The sequence below is a fragment of the Phalaenopsis equestris genome, unplaced genomic scaffold (genome assembly GCF_001263595.1).
Source record: "Phalaenopsis equestris unplaced genomic scaffold, ASM126359v1 Scaffold000402, whole genome shotgun sequence".
Classification (NCBI taxonomy): domain Eukaryota; kingdom Viridiplantae; phylum Streptophyta; class Magnoliopsida; order Asparagales; family Orchidaceae; genus Phalaenopsis; species Phalaenopsis equestris.
Genome location: NW_018164844.1, coordinates 8477 through 24621, shown reverse-complemented (window position 1 = coordinate 24621; position 16145 = coordinate 8477). Strand labels below are relative to the sequence as shown.

Genomic DNA, 16145 nt, shown 5'->3' with positions numbered 1-16145 from the left:
AGAGAAATTGGGAGGGAGATAGTTCCTTCCATATAACTTGGTGATTATTAACTTATATAGTAGGCCTATGATCAACTAAAGATTTACTAACAAACCCTAGGTTAAGAAACATATAGTAAAGTAAAATTCTAGTAGAGCTCCAATTTTTCATGAAGATCTTATAGATATTATAAGATGGATCGCCAATACTATGATTGATAATGAGTGAGTTATGTCATAAAATATAGACCCTTATAGATCAGAATCATCAAATATAATAAAGAAAATAATATAATATTTCATCAATAATAAATCCTCATTTGATTTGTGCCAGTTTATGGCGTATCAAATCTTAAGGGAGAGAAAAATCATTATGCATCAATGAATTCAAAAGATAAAATCATATAAGAGCTTAGGGATCTTACATGGAGAATCCTTCAACAAGCCAACACAATCCTCTAAGGATGGGTTTGAGGCACCATTATTGGTAGGATTGTATCGATTTAAGTAATTATTATTATTTATATTTCTTCATGGCCTATCCTTACATGTTTTGTGAATTGTTTATCCGGTCGAAAATTATCATTTGAACGTGTTTACGTTAGAGAGCTCCTGAACTATAGGATGAAAAAGACCAGGCACGGCCAACAAACAGCCAGATGGCTCACCATCCCACGGGCCACTGTCCCACCCCGGTTCCTATAAACCTCGCGCCATTGCGGGCTGAAAACTCCAACGAAATATTGCAAGCAAGAGCTCTCGATGGGTAACAGCACTGCTCCCAATAGCGTCCCACTCATGACTACTGCAGAGCAAAACAAACTTAATCGCTCTCGCCGCCCTCCACTCTATGATTCGCCGGAGGAAATGGCTCTGCCGATAAAGGTTAATCTTCTTTTCCCATCTATACTTTTGTTTTATTTCTTTTCTTAAACCATATTCTTTTGCATCATCGATTCAGATTGAGGATTGGTGTTTTGCTGCTGAATCCTCTATTAGTCTCCTCTTCATTCCATAAAGATTTTATAGGAATTTATGAAAACCAGCTTGTCTTCTGCAGAAAAGGAAATTGTGCTTGACTGAAAATGCAGTATGTAATGAGAAAGAGTTGGAGAATTCGTTCTGCAAATTTGGGGACGATCAGAAGAAGGTTTTCTTTTAGTTGTTTTCCTCATCGCGTGCATTATTTGGTTGATAAGTTGCATCTTTGAAACTATGTCAAAATCCATTCATATGCTTTATTTTTATTTGTTCCGATATGCTGATTAATATATGTTTCAGGTTCTTGAAGTAGGTGGAGCAAGATTGCAGGATGTGGGTGTGGCCTTTAATAATGCAAGTGATGGGACTTTACGTGAAAAGAAAGACGTGAAAATTGAAGAAGTGAGAAATGAATTCTAAATCTTGTTTTTGGGATTCGTTAACGCTGATGTGTAGAATTGTGTGGGTGACATTTTTTTTTTCTTAGCTTGCTCCACCAAAAAGATGGTTTTTAAATCCAACTATTGATCTTGTACTTCTACGCACAGGAACACCTTGTATGGTTCTCCTGATGTTAAAATATCTTCGATGCATGCAATTACCTCTCTATAAATATTTTTTTCTTTCTTGCCTTGGATTACATAGAAAAGAGGCTTTTTCATTCTTTGCTTGGATAACATCAAAAAGAGGCTTTATCTGTTATTAAGTAGTTTTTTTGAACCAACTGTTGAAGGATCTATTATAGAAACCTATCATCCATTATCCGCTCACTTAGAAAAGTGAAAATAATATTGCACCGTGGAAGGTAGTGACTCAATATCTATAGTGTATGTTTCATGCTTAGCTTGATGTAAACATTGCACATCATTAATTTTTAATGAAGTTGAAATGGAACTTGCTCTAATACGAGGTATCTTTTTTTCTATAGTGGGTTCAAGTGCCATACTGTATTTGCATTCATCTCATGTTAATGAAATCGGTAGAATGTTCAACTTGTTAGGAGGGTGGATCACTAAGGTCCTAAGTTATATCTTATACCCAAAAGCTTGAGCTAAGGGGTAAACATCACTCTTAGTATATTAAGGACTCAAATCTTTTTTTTACTCTTGATTTGGGACCAAATTCATTCTCATATTACCTTAACAGTATCTTGTTATCATTAACCCACAAATGCTAGCTTTGTAATACAATCAAATGTCATTAACCAAGATTCAACTCAATTTCATGGAGCCCTCATTAGATTTACTTGCTCTCAAATGTTGTTCGATCATGATAGAGGTCATCAAAATCTACTAGTTGCAAACCTTGTGTAATGCTTGATCCCAATTAGACGAGAGGATTTGGAAATTTTTCTTGGGGCCAAATTTAAATTTAATATATTTTTTTGGTGGAAAATTGTCAACTCGTAACTTTAGTCAATACAAAACTGGACTTATACTTGTATTTTTGTCGTGGCACTATTTCCACTCTCATGTTTAACTTAACATAAATTTTGCCAAATGGCTTATAATAAAAGTGACAAAATGTGGTCTTGAAAAGACTTTTTGGGTAATGTTGTAATTTACATTGTTTTTAAAATCCATGTTGATGCAATAGTATGTTCATCAGTTGATTGGAAATTTTCAAATTTAACATTCATGCATCCAAATTTTGTGACATCTAAGTCAATCGAGATGTTACTCAAATCTTGAAGATTTTTAATGCTACATCTTTTCATTGTTTTCCTTTTTTTTTCTTAGGATATTTGTTTGATTTTATTAATTTCCTTATTTTGTTTTCTCATTTCCTTACTTGTAGCTCTTAGATTTACAATCTGATATAGAATTTTAACTTTCACCACTAGCTTGTAAAATTTCCTCTTTAGTTTAGTGTTATAATTTTGTTTTCTGTTTGATACAGTTGTTTCAATCTTACAGGTTTGGAGTCATCATCAGCAAGGAGCCGGAGGTAATATGAAAACTTGCGGTAGCTATATAGAGAAATTTAAAGAAGATAAGGATAAAACACCTTGCGCTTCTCATCCTGAGTACTTCAAGGATAGACCAAAGTTGTCAAACAACCACTCCTTATTAAAGATGAAAAATCTTAGAGGTTTGTATATGCTACATTATTTTTTTCTCAAATCATACAAAAAGATTTGTAGGCCATGCATGACAAATTAATTCGCTCATGAAATTTCTTTGTAAAAATGCAAGTCATGTTATTTCTGATAACTTCAAAAAGGAGGTAATATTTTCTATTTTTAGTGAATCTCTTGGAAACTCTCAATAATAATATGTGTTGGTATTTTGGTTCAATACAAGGCTTTCTTGGCTTTTATATGAATAACAATTTCTAAAATTAAGAGTATAGTTAGGTTGTCGGGGATAAATATTTGGAAACTTGTGGTAAGATTAATGATGATGGATTTCAGTTGGGTTTTGCTCGGTTGAATAAAAATGCTTTCTATCCAAGCCTAATCTTAAAATAGATTTTGCTACAATTGACAATGTAACACCCGCAAGCCTTAATACTCATCCTATTCTTGTGAAAGTTTTAAGAAGGTTAAATTAATGAAGTTCATGCCCAATTATTTATAACTAGAGAAACTAAGGATAATTTCAATAGTGAAATGAGAAAAAGCTCACAAGTTTTTTTTTTAATTACTTAATTACGTAGTTGTCTCATAATACTTCAAATTTTTAATCCTTTTGTCCTATCTATTGGTTCAAATTTCTTCTTCCTCCATTTTATTTGCTATTGGGCTTTGGTAATTCATTCAGGTTGTAACTAATTGAGAAATGTTCACTTCTTCATAGAAGTTGCGTATACTGATGCTACTTCTAATCCATATTCTAGTTGATAAAATATTCACATAACACATTATGCTAGTTATTTATATTTTTAGATGCTAGTAATTTTACCTTCTTCCTTACCATTTACTATTTTGTGGAAATTTTTTTAATTTTATTTTATAATAATTTTATAAGATGTAATGAAGTTCGGAATTTTTTCAGGTTTGATTCCTAGTTGCAAATTCCATTATGTCAGAAGAAGGTCATCGTTTTCATGCAAAATTGAAGATAAAAATACAGATGCTAGTTTATATTTACCAAAGGAGCATGATTCAGAACCAAAGATTGATGTTGCTGCCAATAGGAGAGCCTATTTGGCTATACCAATATCAATGGAAGCTACTCAAATTGGAATTATTCCATTAGTCTCTCAAAATTTGGAGAGAACAACAACTAGAAGTGAACCTTCTCATGTTTCTCGAGTTGAAAGAAAGGTGAGATTCTTTGTCCCATCATATTCCTGTTGGGAATATTCTTCTTGTGACTGTTGTGTTATTGTTATGGAAATTGAATTTGTGTTTAATATATCTTAGTTACTTTACTCTATTTCACGTATCCAGCATTCCGACGATGGGACACATAATATAGATTTCAAAGGCTCAACAGGGACTATACAAGATTTGGAAGTAGGGAAAAAAATCATAAGAACATATGTGAGAAATAAGTATCGGAAACCTCTCTTCAAAGGTATAATTTCCTCCATTTTTCCTCATTGCTTATATTTTGTGTCATTGGGACCCATAATATAGATTTCAAAGGCTTAACAGGGACTATACGGGCATTGGAAGTAAGTCAAATAATCACGAAAACATAGGTGAAAAGAAAGTACCGGAAACCTTTCTTCAAAGGTACACTTGCCCATTTTTCACACCATTGCTTATATTTGTCCCTCTCTCTCTAAGTATGTATGTGTCTGTATACATATTAAAGTCATGTCCACTACATACTTTATATCACAATTTGTACATAAAATTTGATTAATTGAAATTAATTTCAATTAAAATATGTTGAGCATGATACATCTACTTGTTAGGCAATGGTTGGCAAAAATGTGATTTTGAAATGTTATGATTTTAAATTCATCATGTTTCTTTAGGATCTTTTTGTGAGAAAATGTAATTTGATAAGTATTGAAAAGGCCATTCCAAGTCTTCAAATGAGTTTTCAAATTCGATCAAACTTAACTTTTTGGGATGTAGTGAGCAAACTAAAATTTTTTTTGGTTGCATTTTCTAGACTGGAGTAGAGTGATGATGTCCATGACCTGGCTTAAGGCCCGAATAACCCATGTTTATTGAGTAGAAACAAAATTTCATTCTTGAATTAAATGTGTTGCATGCTAGTGATGACAATACATTTACATACATATTCAACTGATTCCAAAAGAACTTCAAAAGACTTCTCAAACAAAATATGTATCTATAACAAATTGAAGAGTTAGGAAGTGAGGTCAGTCCACGTAGTTTTCAATTATATTTAGTAAAAGGGAAAGGATAATATTAGTTATATATTTCTAACACTATCCACTTTCTATGATCTTAATCCTAATTCTCCTTGACATGAAATGTTTGTCTTGGGCTTTTGCCTTTAATTCTTATTAATAGATTCTCAAATATATCATTTTTTTTGTTTTAGTAATGTTTTTCTTTCCATATTACTTCTCTTTCATCTTTATAATTAATCTAACTTGACCAAAACATGTTATTTCCTTGTTTATCCCCTACAGCTTAAATGCTTGATCTTGATGCTTTGCATCTCTTGGCAGATACAGCTGTGAATCTTGGATGAGGTTTGACTTTTCTTCTATATTTCTTCTCTTTCTTTATTGCTTTAGATACATTTTAATTGCAAGGTTATGTTGTTATCTTCAGTCATCTATGTATTCATTGCATGTTTTTTATCCCTTTCTCAAATCTCGAGATTCATTTTTTGGTGTTTCATTTCTAAGGTACTTGTTTTGGTTTCTTTTATTAACTTATATATTCATATTAAATATTTTTTTCTTCCTTCTTGAGCTCTTCTTACTTGATGATGTTTATATCTTTGTATATCCAAGTTTGGTTAATTTCATGGTTTTAACTTAATTATGCAGTTTGCTCCCTAGTAAACATCCTACAACGTTTGATTCTTGTGCAGCAATGTCATTAAACTGGTCGCTAATGGTGTAAATTTAAAAGTTTACTTGTGAAATAGACGTGTGAAATACAGAAAATATGAAGTTTTGAGTGTTATGCATGTAAATCCCCCTATAATGTTTACTCCTTCCAATGATGAAAGAACTTCACTCGAGTTATATGATCTTAAGCAAAAAAGGCACCAACTCACTATCGAGAACTTTAAAATGATAATATTGTTATGGTCAAGGTTGTAATGACTAATTGGCCTATAATTACTTGCAGTAGGGAATTTATGTTTTTAAATTTGAAATTAATTAGGAGGGCATTCACAAATTTTGGTGGGAAATGACAATTTAGTATTATTTTAAACAAATTCAATTTTCTGTTTTCACGTCATGTCTTAACCAAGTGTTTGCAAACACCTCTTAATTTACCCATATTATTGTATAATATCTTTTCTACAATAGCCTATGAATGAGCTACTTATAACTTGTTTGGGCAATTATAATTATTTGTAAATGTTTTGTAGTTTTTGTTGGAATGTAGACTCTTAGAAAGTTATAATGGGGATTATAAAGTATTTTCTTTTAGAAAGTTGAGTAATATTTTCTTATAATTCCATATTTTAGTAGAGTTGGTTATAAAAAGCTGCTTTTCACTATTAAAAAAAAAAAAAAAGAGAGAAAGCAAAATTTAACTAAAAATTGCGATAACCGTTTAAAATGTTGGAACAAAAAAAAATTCAAAAACCTGACAATAATAATCCTACTATAAAAATTTTAAAGGGGGGCAATAATACTTTGGTACTATCGTGTAAGATTTACTTAGACATCTTTTTGAATATTTATTCTAGCAAAGAAATGTCAATTACTTGAGGTAGCAAAATAGCAGGATTTAATAGGAGAGTTCCAATTGTGTATGTTTTTTTTTTAATAAAATTGTGCACAACAATTAAAATTGAGACATACTTAAACTTATAAAATTGGGTTATTAGATATTTTTTGTTTGCAAGGTGAAACGTAGGCACTTTCAAGTGTAAGCCTTACATTAGAAGAAAAATATATATTAAATTTCTACTAAATTAACATATTCCAAACTAACATATCAACAAGATAATATAGTAAGAAATAACAAATTGTGTAAAATAAAAAGTAACATGTTAATATCCTAATACAAAATCATGGAGTAAAGTGTTATACAAATATGAATTTAAAAATTTATGCTATGACATCAAGCAAAATACTAAAACGCAAGAACTAACAAATAAAATGTTGAATCTTGACTAGGTATTAATGTTCAAGCAGTTTGAGCATGGAATTCAACACTTAGAATTCTGCTTTTGGAACTTAGCCTACTCAGCACTTTGAACTTGACTAACTTGGCCCTTGGAACTTGGACTTTAGAACTCGGCTAACTAAGCGGTTGGAATTCTTCCTTTAGAACATAGACATCAGCTTTCAGAAATCGATCAACGCGTGGCTTGAAACTCAGTTCTTGAGACTCTGCCTTTGGACCTTGGCCCTTCGAACTTGTTCAACTCAGTTTTAAGAAGCAAGTCAATTGGACAGGCTACCCTAGAAGTATATATTTCATTTCTATTTGTTAATAGTAAGTTTAAATTATAATAAATTAATAAATACTTTCTATATATGATTATAAGGGTCTATTTGAGAAAAATGATATAATATATAGGCAAGATAATCATCTGAGATTGAAGCGAGTATTACTTTTAATTTTTTGGAGTATTTTATTTCTTTAAACAAATTACATTAATAATTACTTATATTTCTTTAGTCTAGTTGCACAATTTTATTTTGATTTATATGCTTTTTTAATTATTAGTTATGTTGCCGTAAAAATAATATATTTTTAACACTACTAACAATTGCACATTATTTAAAAATATATAGATTATATTGAATTGAATGATATGAATATATGAATAATATTATATAAACTGCTTGCATGTGCATTTTGAATATTATAGAGTTTACTTTCTTATAGTACTAGATAAGGATGCAAAGGTACTTGTGCATGTATATTAGAAATGTTATTGATGTTGATGTATTTTAATAGATATAAACTTTTTACATTGTTCCTCTCACGGTTGTAAATGATAATATATAAATTAATTCAGCTTAACTATTCTGCAATAGGATTGCCTTGCTTTTAACATTCTTTTCAGTGTCTAGTAATTTGTAGTAAATTTTATTGTGGCGGGCCTTTGGAATTCCTTTTTTAAAAATGTTCTCATCATTGCTAAAACTAATGAAAAATTATAATTGAACTTTGTTACCTTTTTTTTTTTTTTTCTGCTCAATTTGTTCTTATGTTGAGGAAATCACTAGGTTTCCTTATAATCAAATATATACAATGAGGAGCAAATGATGTCCAATACATATATTATTTTATGTTCATTAAATTTTTCCCTATCACTGTGCGCATTTGCATTATTTGTATTAAATTGATCCACTAGATGTTGTGTAATCTGTTATATGACTTTGCCAAGAAATTCAAAATTTTAATTCACATCCTCTCCTTATTTTATGATTTAATATTTTTTAAGAAAATAATGTCATGGACATTATTAACCAAAATATTGATCAAGTTTCTATCTTGATGTTAGATTAGCATTCAAAGGTAATCGCCACTCCGGTCCAATTACAAGTTTTCCTATTCTTCTCAAAGATTTCTCAAAGATTCCTTCAATGTTATTTAGCTCTTCCTTCAACACTCAAGTTCTTAAATTATACATATATGACAATTTTAGGCCTTGATCATAAGAAATTATGAAATGAATATTAAGAGGGAGTTTGCAACGTTATAAAGAGTTGTACTATCATAAAAGAACCATTCAAGATCCAGATGGACATATCTATTTGACTCTCTAGTATTTTTATTAGACATTTTGTTGTCATTTCTCGCATCATCTCCTTCATCATTCGCACTTAGAGACAAAATACGAAACAAACCTATCCATGAAAGGATTGATGTAGCTCCAGTGTCAGAGAAGATGAGAGAGTTTTTTTATATGGCTTGTTGACGTTAAACGTCGACTATCTGTTGATCCAGTTAGGGGAGTAGATGTTTTAGATTCGAGTTATGTTAGGAAAGCGGAAGTAGATCTAAAAAGATTTGGGCGTCTTTTATAAAAAATAATCTTAATCTATTAGAATTCAATGAAAATATGACACTCAATAGGACACAATAGAGAAAAATGATTCATATAGTCGACCCTATGTGGTGGGATAAGGCTTGTTATTTTTGTTGTTATTGTAAAGGTCCTTTTGTTTCTCTGGATGAAATTTGTGGCAAAGAAGATAGAAATCTTTAACATTGTGCCCCCTTTCATAATAAAAATTAACACCATTTTATTGCTTAAATTCATGGTGCCAAATACTTTGGCATGGTGAGTTTCCCACAATACATGGTTACCTGTGATGACTGCTACAAAGCTACGGTTCGACTTTTTCCAAAAAAAAAAAAAAAATGTAACAACCACCGCAGCTTTCTGAATAGCAGCTTCACAGATTCTTCTTTAAACAGATGCAGCTACCCCAAACATACCCTAAAGAATTAACAAATAGAAAAAGCTTTGGTACCTTCATAGCTTCTTCTTTAGCAGCTTTAGAGTTGCTTCTTCAAACAGTTGGAGCTGCCCCAAAAAGACCCTAAAGAGTTATTGAATAGAAAAAGTTTTGGTAGGAATCTTACAGAAAACCACATCTGCCAAGGCTCCTTTATTTTTTACAATGCCTATTGAAATCTAATTAGATGCTTGTTGGTATTCATTATCTTTGTTTTGTTAGTATGTTATGCTTTTAAGCTATTCAAAGATATTAGTATTCATAGATGCATTGCGCCTTTATATTGGTGGGCCTTATCTACTATCCATATACATTAATAAAACAGGGTGGAATTTACATACATATGACACATTATTTTGCATTTACATATCTAATGCCTAAAATATAATATTTTCTGAGACTCTCAAATCCTTAACATCACATGAATACACCTCTAATATTAATTTACACACTTGTTTACTCATACTTTTTATGTTTATGTCATTAAAATTTTATACAAGTCAATGTTAAGATTTGATTGTTAAATATGTATGTATATTTGAATTATATGATACACATGTTAACCCCCCTAAAAATAACAATTAGTTTAATTAAATGCAGGAATGTAGCGACAACAGATTACCACCTGCTAAAGCCATGGAAATATTTGAGCATGCAGCCAGAGACTTGCACCATCAATGCTCTGAAAACCTCCACATCTACAAAGAAATAGGGGAACCTAAAAGCATCATTAAGACTCAAGTCTTGTCTCTTGCAAGATCACCTGCTTCAAACTTACTGGTGCAATTTTACTTTGCCGATCCAAGCAGAATAAGCTTCTGAGGTTGTTTCTTTCCTTGCCTCAATAAGCAAATACAACAGGGATGATCAGCATTATTTTGGTTATTCTTGTACAAGGTTTGCTACCATTTTTGCACTTGTATCCCAAAGTGGGCTATTCTTTTTTGATTTATACATAATATATTTATAAATACCATTGGAGCTATTGGCCAGTACATGTTTGTAGTAATCGAGCTTTTTTTGCCCAATATATGAAGTTTGGCAGTTGCCACATTAGAAAGTAATTTCGTGAACACTTGTCCTCTTGCTATTCTAATTACAAGATTCCGTGCTAGTAATAACAAATTGGAGGATTTACATACATACCACACAATTCTTATGTATTTAACATCCAAATTTTTATACTTATTTTTCTAATACTTCTGTGTATAAACTTCTGTATGAAACTACATATTTGTTAAAAAAAAAGTTAATGATAGTATTATTTTTCAAGTTATATTAATGATGGGTGTTAATATTATAACTATGAAAGCTTTAAGTGCTAGATATGTAAATATATATGAATATTGTGGTATGCATTTAAATGCCCAAATATTGGAGCAAATTTTCTCGCGTTTATATGACCCCAAGGTCTTATACGAGTCCACTATCCCGAATAAGTGAGTGGAGGGAGAACATTCTTCAAATAGAAATTTGGAGCATTAGATAGCTCATCCATGACTTCATTTTGCTCACCCATGTTCAGAGCCAAATGTGAATTCAACCAGATTCTTTCATCATGATGTTTAGGCTAATTTTATATTCAGTTTTGTTATACAATAGCAAATTAAGGCCTCTATTTCTAGTAAAGGGGCTTTTATTTATGAAATAGTAACACTTGTCTATCTATTCAGCAAGAAAACTATGAATTGAAGGAGCAATGATCGACAGATGAATTCCTAAAGCTGAAAGAACCATTTAAAGAAGATGAAGAAAGCATCCCACTGCAAGCAGATGCTAAGAGGCATCATAAAATTCATCTAACATTCTTCCATTCAACCTCAACCTCTTTTTTGGGTGCAAACAAGTCTAGCTTGAACAAGTTCAAATATTGTTTGGTTCAACTAGTTATCCAAATGTGTCACATTTTGTGTGTTCAGCTCGTTAAGTTATGTAGAGCATGAATTATTCACAATAAAAAAATCAATTTAAAAGTCAATTATAAATTATATTGTAGAGCATGAATTATACAAAAAAAAAAAAAAAAAAAAAAAAAACAATTTAAAAGTCAATTGTAAATTATACAATAAATTTTAGATGTTAGATATGTAAATACAAAAGAATTGTATCGTTTGTATGTTTGTGCATATCAAGTAGGAAAAGTTACATGCGCACTACACAATTCTTATGCATTTACAAAACTAACATCTAAAGTTTGATATTTACACTAACAATGACATGGTGTCATTTATGCATACTTGTCACTTGAATTGAAATACAATGATCAACATGCTATTTTTAAATTTGACATCATTAAAATTATATAATACATTATTGATATGTTTTATCTCTTGACGTGCTAAGAGCAATAGTTTTTAAAATTTGTTAGATTTTACATCTTCAATAGATATTGTAAAGTAATATAGCATATTAGCTTCTGATTATTGATTGAGCTCATATGATGGAATCATCTAGGTACGCTCTCTTTTATTGTGTTGCCCTTAATTAGTATTAAGAATTTAATTAGGCATCTTTTTATACATAGGAGGTATTGGGACTTGTTTATTTCAACCGATGACCCATTAGTGGCATTGAGATAGAATTAATTAGCATTTCACACCATCAATGCCCTTGGAGAACATAGTTGATCAACATAGATTGAATCATCCTTATGTTTCCTAAATATCAACTTGGATGACCCAGGTTCCATAATGACCAATTTATGCCTAACCTAAGCTTTTATGGCTTAACTTTGTCAATCTTTTCAACTAGGCATATTTCTCTAGAGCTTAGGATTATTGGCCCAATGGAGGATCTATTATGGCACTACAACTTTAGTATAACTTGTATGTCTCAGCTAGTACAATTTAGCTTGACAAGGTTACCCTTAGCATAGATTAACCAACCTCAGTGAAGCATGGTTACTTAAATGCAATGATTAACCCAATCTTAACTCTGGGCATATTTGATTATCTAATTAGGAAGATAAATCGATCAAAAGCTTGCATGACCTGAGTGAAGCAAGGCCTAGTAAGCTTAAACCATACATGACTTAGCTTAGTAGATTGTCCATTTAGGCACTTGGGTCCATAGGTTCCTAGATAATCCACTAATTAATCTAGAATCTTTCTTTGATCCTAATTTTGTCATATTCATGCTAATTAGTCATTATCTTTGAATTAAAACAATTGTTGACCCAACCTATCCCTAGTCGATTCACTTGACCCATTTAAGTAATATATGTACAATTAGTCTCCTTGAGGTAAATTAACATTCAAATTTAAGCAATATTCAAGGCACTCAAGAACCCATTTAAGATACCAATTATTTTGTGTTTAACTACCCCTCCAATTGTCAAACGCCCATTGGATGAACCCCAACCAATTTCCATGTTATTTCCAACTCCTTTAACAACCAAGGGAAGTGCATTTGAGATCACCCAAACACCAATCTTGCCATAGGTTCCTCCAACATTACTTGGATGTTAAAATAATTAACTATTTAAGATTTGTTCGTTCTTTATTTTAAAGAATTGCAAACTCAAAAATAAAACCAACTACCAGTATTGTAGTTGGAGTTCTCTTCTTGACCAAGGGCGTTGAAGCGAATAATTTCTCTATCCTCTTTTCTTGTCTTTCAATATGCTCATCACTTTTCCTTAATTCATAAGACTGATGTTGAGCTGTGTCAGTTGGAATATGTTCTTCAACTACAACATCTTGGTGATACGTAGGTACTAGTATTGAGACTAAATTTTGATTTATAGGGATAATATTCATTATCTCATCAATCTGTTCTTCGTTCTTTCTACTACTTCATCCCTCTATCATAATTGATTTAATTTTTTTTTTGTGCATGATATAACACCTTTCTCGATCGTAACATCTTGTAGGTTAGTCTCATCTTGTCACTCTCTTAATGAAGCTTCAGCTTCAACCATCATAATAGTGTTAGTTTCTTCTGAAGTTTCTAAGATTTCATCCTCTTAGTGGTAGATGCCTACGATAATATTTTGGACCTAGCTATACAATATTATATTTAATTAACTTTTGTTCTAACCTAATCCAATACTTTTGATAATGACATTCTATCTTTTGGCCACATCCTATGTTTTGATGCTTAGTGGTTCTAATTATACGTTCTTATTTGGGCCATTTTTGAAATTTCCAATTAGATTATATTTAGTTGGACAAGTCCTAGATTTAGACTATTTAGAGCTCCTTTTAAACATCTAAAACTCCTCTATCTTCCATGTAGTGTATCGTATGTAATCCTTTAAGCTAAAGCATGATAATTGATGGTTTCTATTATCAACTTTCATGTTAGAACATTTATTTTTTTATGAGATAATTCATCACAAATTAATTGTTAAGGATCCCATTTAGTTTTAAGACTTTATCCCTTTATGATAGGTTAACCTCGTTATTATTGAATGATAGTTCACCTAATAATAAAATTTATTCTACCATAACTAGATCATATGTGATTATTTAGTAATATAAAAGAATTAGGTCATATCACATTACTAAGTTTTGTAAAATATGATTTAAATATTTTAGGTCATATATAAAGTCAAAAAATTTTCCATTATATTTATATATATATTCTTACAGTTTTATTTTGTATCAATATATCAGAGGCTTTTGTAGATACATAGATGAAGTGCTAGGTATAACCTGTTAGTTAGCAAAAAAAAAAAAAATGTAACTAGGTTGCTGTTTTGGCAAAAGATCTTTTTATTTTGCAATCTATAGTCTTATATGATGTGTTTATTTGGCAGATTTAGACATATTTATTCTAGCTAAATTTTTATGTTAGGATAGAGATATTTACATTTATACACGTGGCAAATTTACTATAATTAAGGCATATTATATTTAAACTCTATTATATAAGTGTCTTATGTCAAAACATTAAAAATTTCATCTAATATATATTTGCCATGCATTATTATTGCGATGATACATCTTATTTTATTTTCTATTTTTGTACTTTTTTATTGTGTTATTATGGCACGTTTAGTATCTTCTCAAATCACTGCACTTTTTTTTGTTAATTTAGTCTAAATCCAAAGGGTTTTTTTGTACCAAATAAGGCCAGAAGCATTCAAAATGATCGATGTAACAAAAACAATGATGAAAGAAAATCTTTATTTTTTACCTTATTGTTATCGCTTTGTTATAGATATATAGGATTATATATGCATATGTAAAGTTTCACTAACTTTTTTGAAGTGTCTAGTAGACACAACGACATGGGAGTTGACCTCACTTTTGGTTGAGGTCTAGTTTTTCCTCTTTAGTAGCCTACGGTCTAGTCATTTGACTTTCCTGTTGACTATTCCTAGAGTTCTAGAAAGGAACCCTCACCATTAAAAATTTGAAACTCTTCTTTGCTTAACTTGAAGTTCCACTTATTGGTTCTAATCTCTAGCACTTAGTAGGTGGGAGCTCAAGCTGAGTCCCCATAGGACTGCTTGGCCTTAGGGTCAACCCTCTGGTGGTGTGGTCTTGGTCAGTCTCACACACACACTTGCACTTTACACTTCCACTTACAACCTTAAACCCAAGCCTACCTGATGTTGATCCCTTAACCCTTGGTCCCCTAAACCCACTAGCCCTAGGCTAGGGTTTAGCTAAGACTAGTATATGAAGGACCCAATGTAGGGAATTCTATTGGTCCATGGCTCAAGTAGGGAGATTGACACCCGAATTTTACCAAAATACCAAACTTAGCATTTTGCCCCCAAATCTACTCAATTCACCAAATTGCCCTTGAAACTCAAAATTGGCCAAAATTCCCAAAATTGCACAAAGCACCCAAATTTGTTCAAAAATCATTTCAAACCACCGAAATTGCCCAAATCATCCCAAAATTTCCAAAATTACCAAAATACCCCTCATTTGGCCAAAATTACCAAAATACCCTTGATGACTGAAATTGTCCCAAAACCTTCAAAATCACTTCAAATGTCCCCAAAATCAATTTAAACCACTTCATGAGCTCAATTTGACCAATTTGACCTATTTTGACCAAAAACCCCAAATTGCCTTTAAAGGCCTAATTACCCCAATTCACCCCCAATGTCCACCAATTTAATTCCAATTTTCCCCAATTTCCATTCTAAAATGAAATTCATCATGTCCAAGCTTGATTGAAACCAAATCCAATCCCACTTGACCCACATTTCATTCCAATTTCAACCCAAATCAAAAAGCCCCAATTTGACCCAAAACCAAAATCTCACTCAATTGAACCCACAAATCTTTCCAATTGCTCCAATTTTGTATCATGAACTCTTTAAAACATTTCAACACATCAAATTGAACCTTCAATTGGTCTTGTTCAAACCTCAATTTTACTCAAAATCAACTTGGACCAAAACCCCCAATTTTGCCCTAAATTGACCATGTCCTAAATTCAACCAAATTGAACCCCATAACCCCAAAATTTCCACTCAATTTCTATCCAAAACTCTTCATGAAAATCCTTAGAACCAATTTGAACCATCATTTGGGCTCTAGCCAAACTCTGGCCCAACTCAAACCCAACTCTAACTCAATATACCCAAAATTGACCATGAACCAAAAACCTTCAAATTGAACCTCCAAATCAATTAAAAATCACTCCAAATCTCTCCAAATCTTTTATAAACTTATTTATAAACT

At 31.4% G+C, this 16145-nt stretch overlaps 1 protein-coding gene across 6 annotated transcripts; it reads left to right on the top strand.

Annotated features, from left to right (window-relative positions):
• The first annotated feature begins 412 nt into the window (after positions 1–412).
• LOC110026803 lies at positions 413–10580 on the top strand. Of its 6 annotated transcripts, none has more exons than XM_020727946.1 (10): positions 413–466; positions 585–864; positions 1040–1126; positions 1261–1362; positions 2877–3051; positions 3957–4228; positions 4355–4481; positions 4553–4642; positions 5521–5583; positions 10099–10580. In XM_020727946.1, exons 2-8 carry the CDS (start codon positions 742–744, stop codon positions 4606–4608), a joined length of 942 nt encoding a protein of 313 aa, XP_020583605.1. In that variant the 5' UTR covers positions 413–466; positions 585–741; the 3' UTR covers positions 4609–4642; positions 5521–5583; positions 10099–10580. The 6 variants fall into 6 exon arrangements, with proteins under 6 accessions (XP_020583605.1, XP_020583607.1, XP_020583604.1 ...); XM_020727948.1 differs by having other exon boundaries at positions 1040–1129; positions 4383–4481; positions 4562–4642; XM_020727945.1 differs by having other exon boundaries at positions 1040–1129; positions 5560–5583.
• The last annotated feature ends 5565 nt before the right edge of the window (positions 10581–16145 follow it).

Excerpts from the sequence above, each read along its gene's own strand:
- LOC110026803 (XM_020727945.1), top strand. The coding sequence starts at position 742 with ATGGGTAACAGCACTGCTCCCAATAGCGTCCCACTCATGACTACTGCA. Across the intron at positions 865-1,039 it reads AAATGGCTCTGCCGATAAAG|AAAAGGAAATTGTGCTTGAC; the intron begins GTTAATCTTCTT and ends TGTCTTCTGCAG. Across the intron at positions 1,130-1,260 it reads TTGGGGACGATCAGAAGAAG|GTTCTTGAAGTAGGTGGAGC; the intron begins GTTTTCTTTTAG and ends TATATGTTTCAG.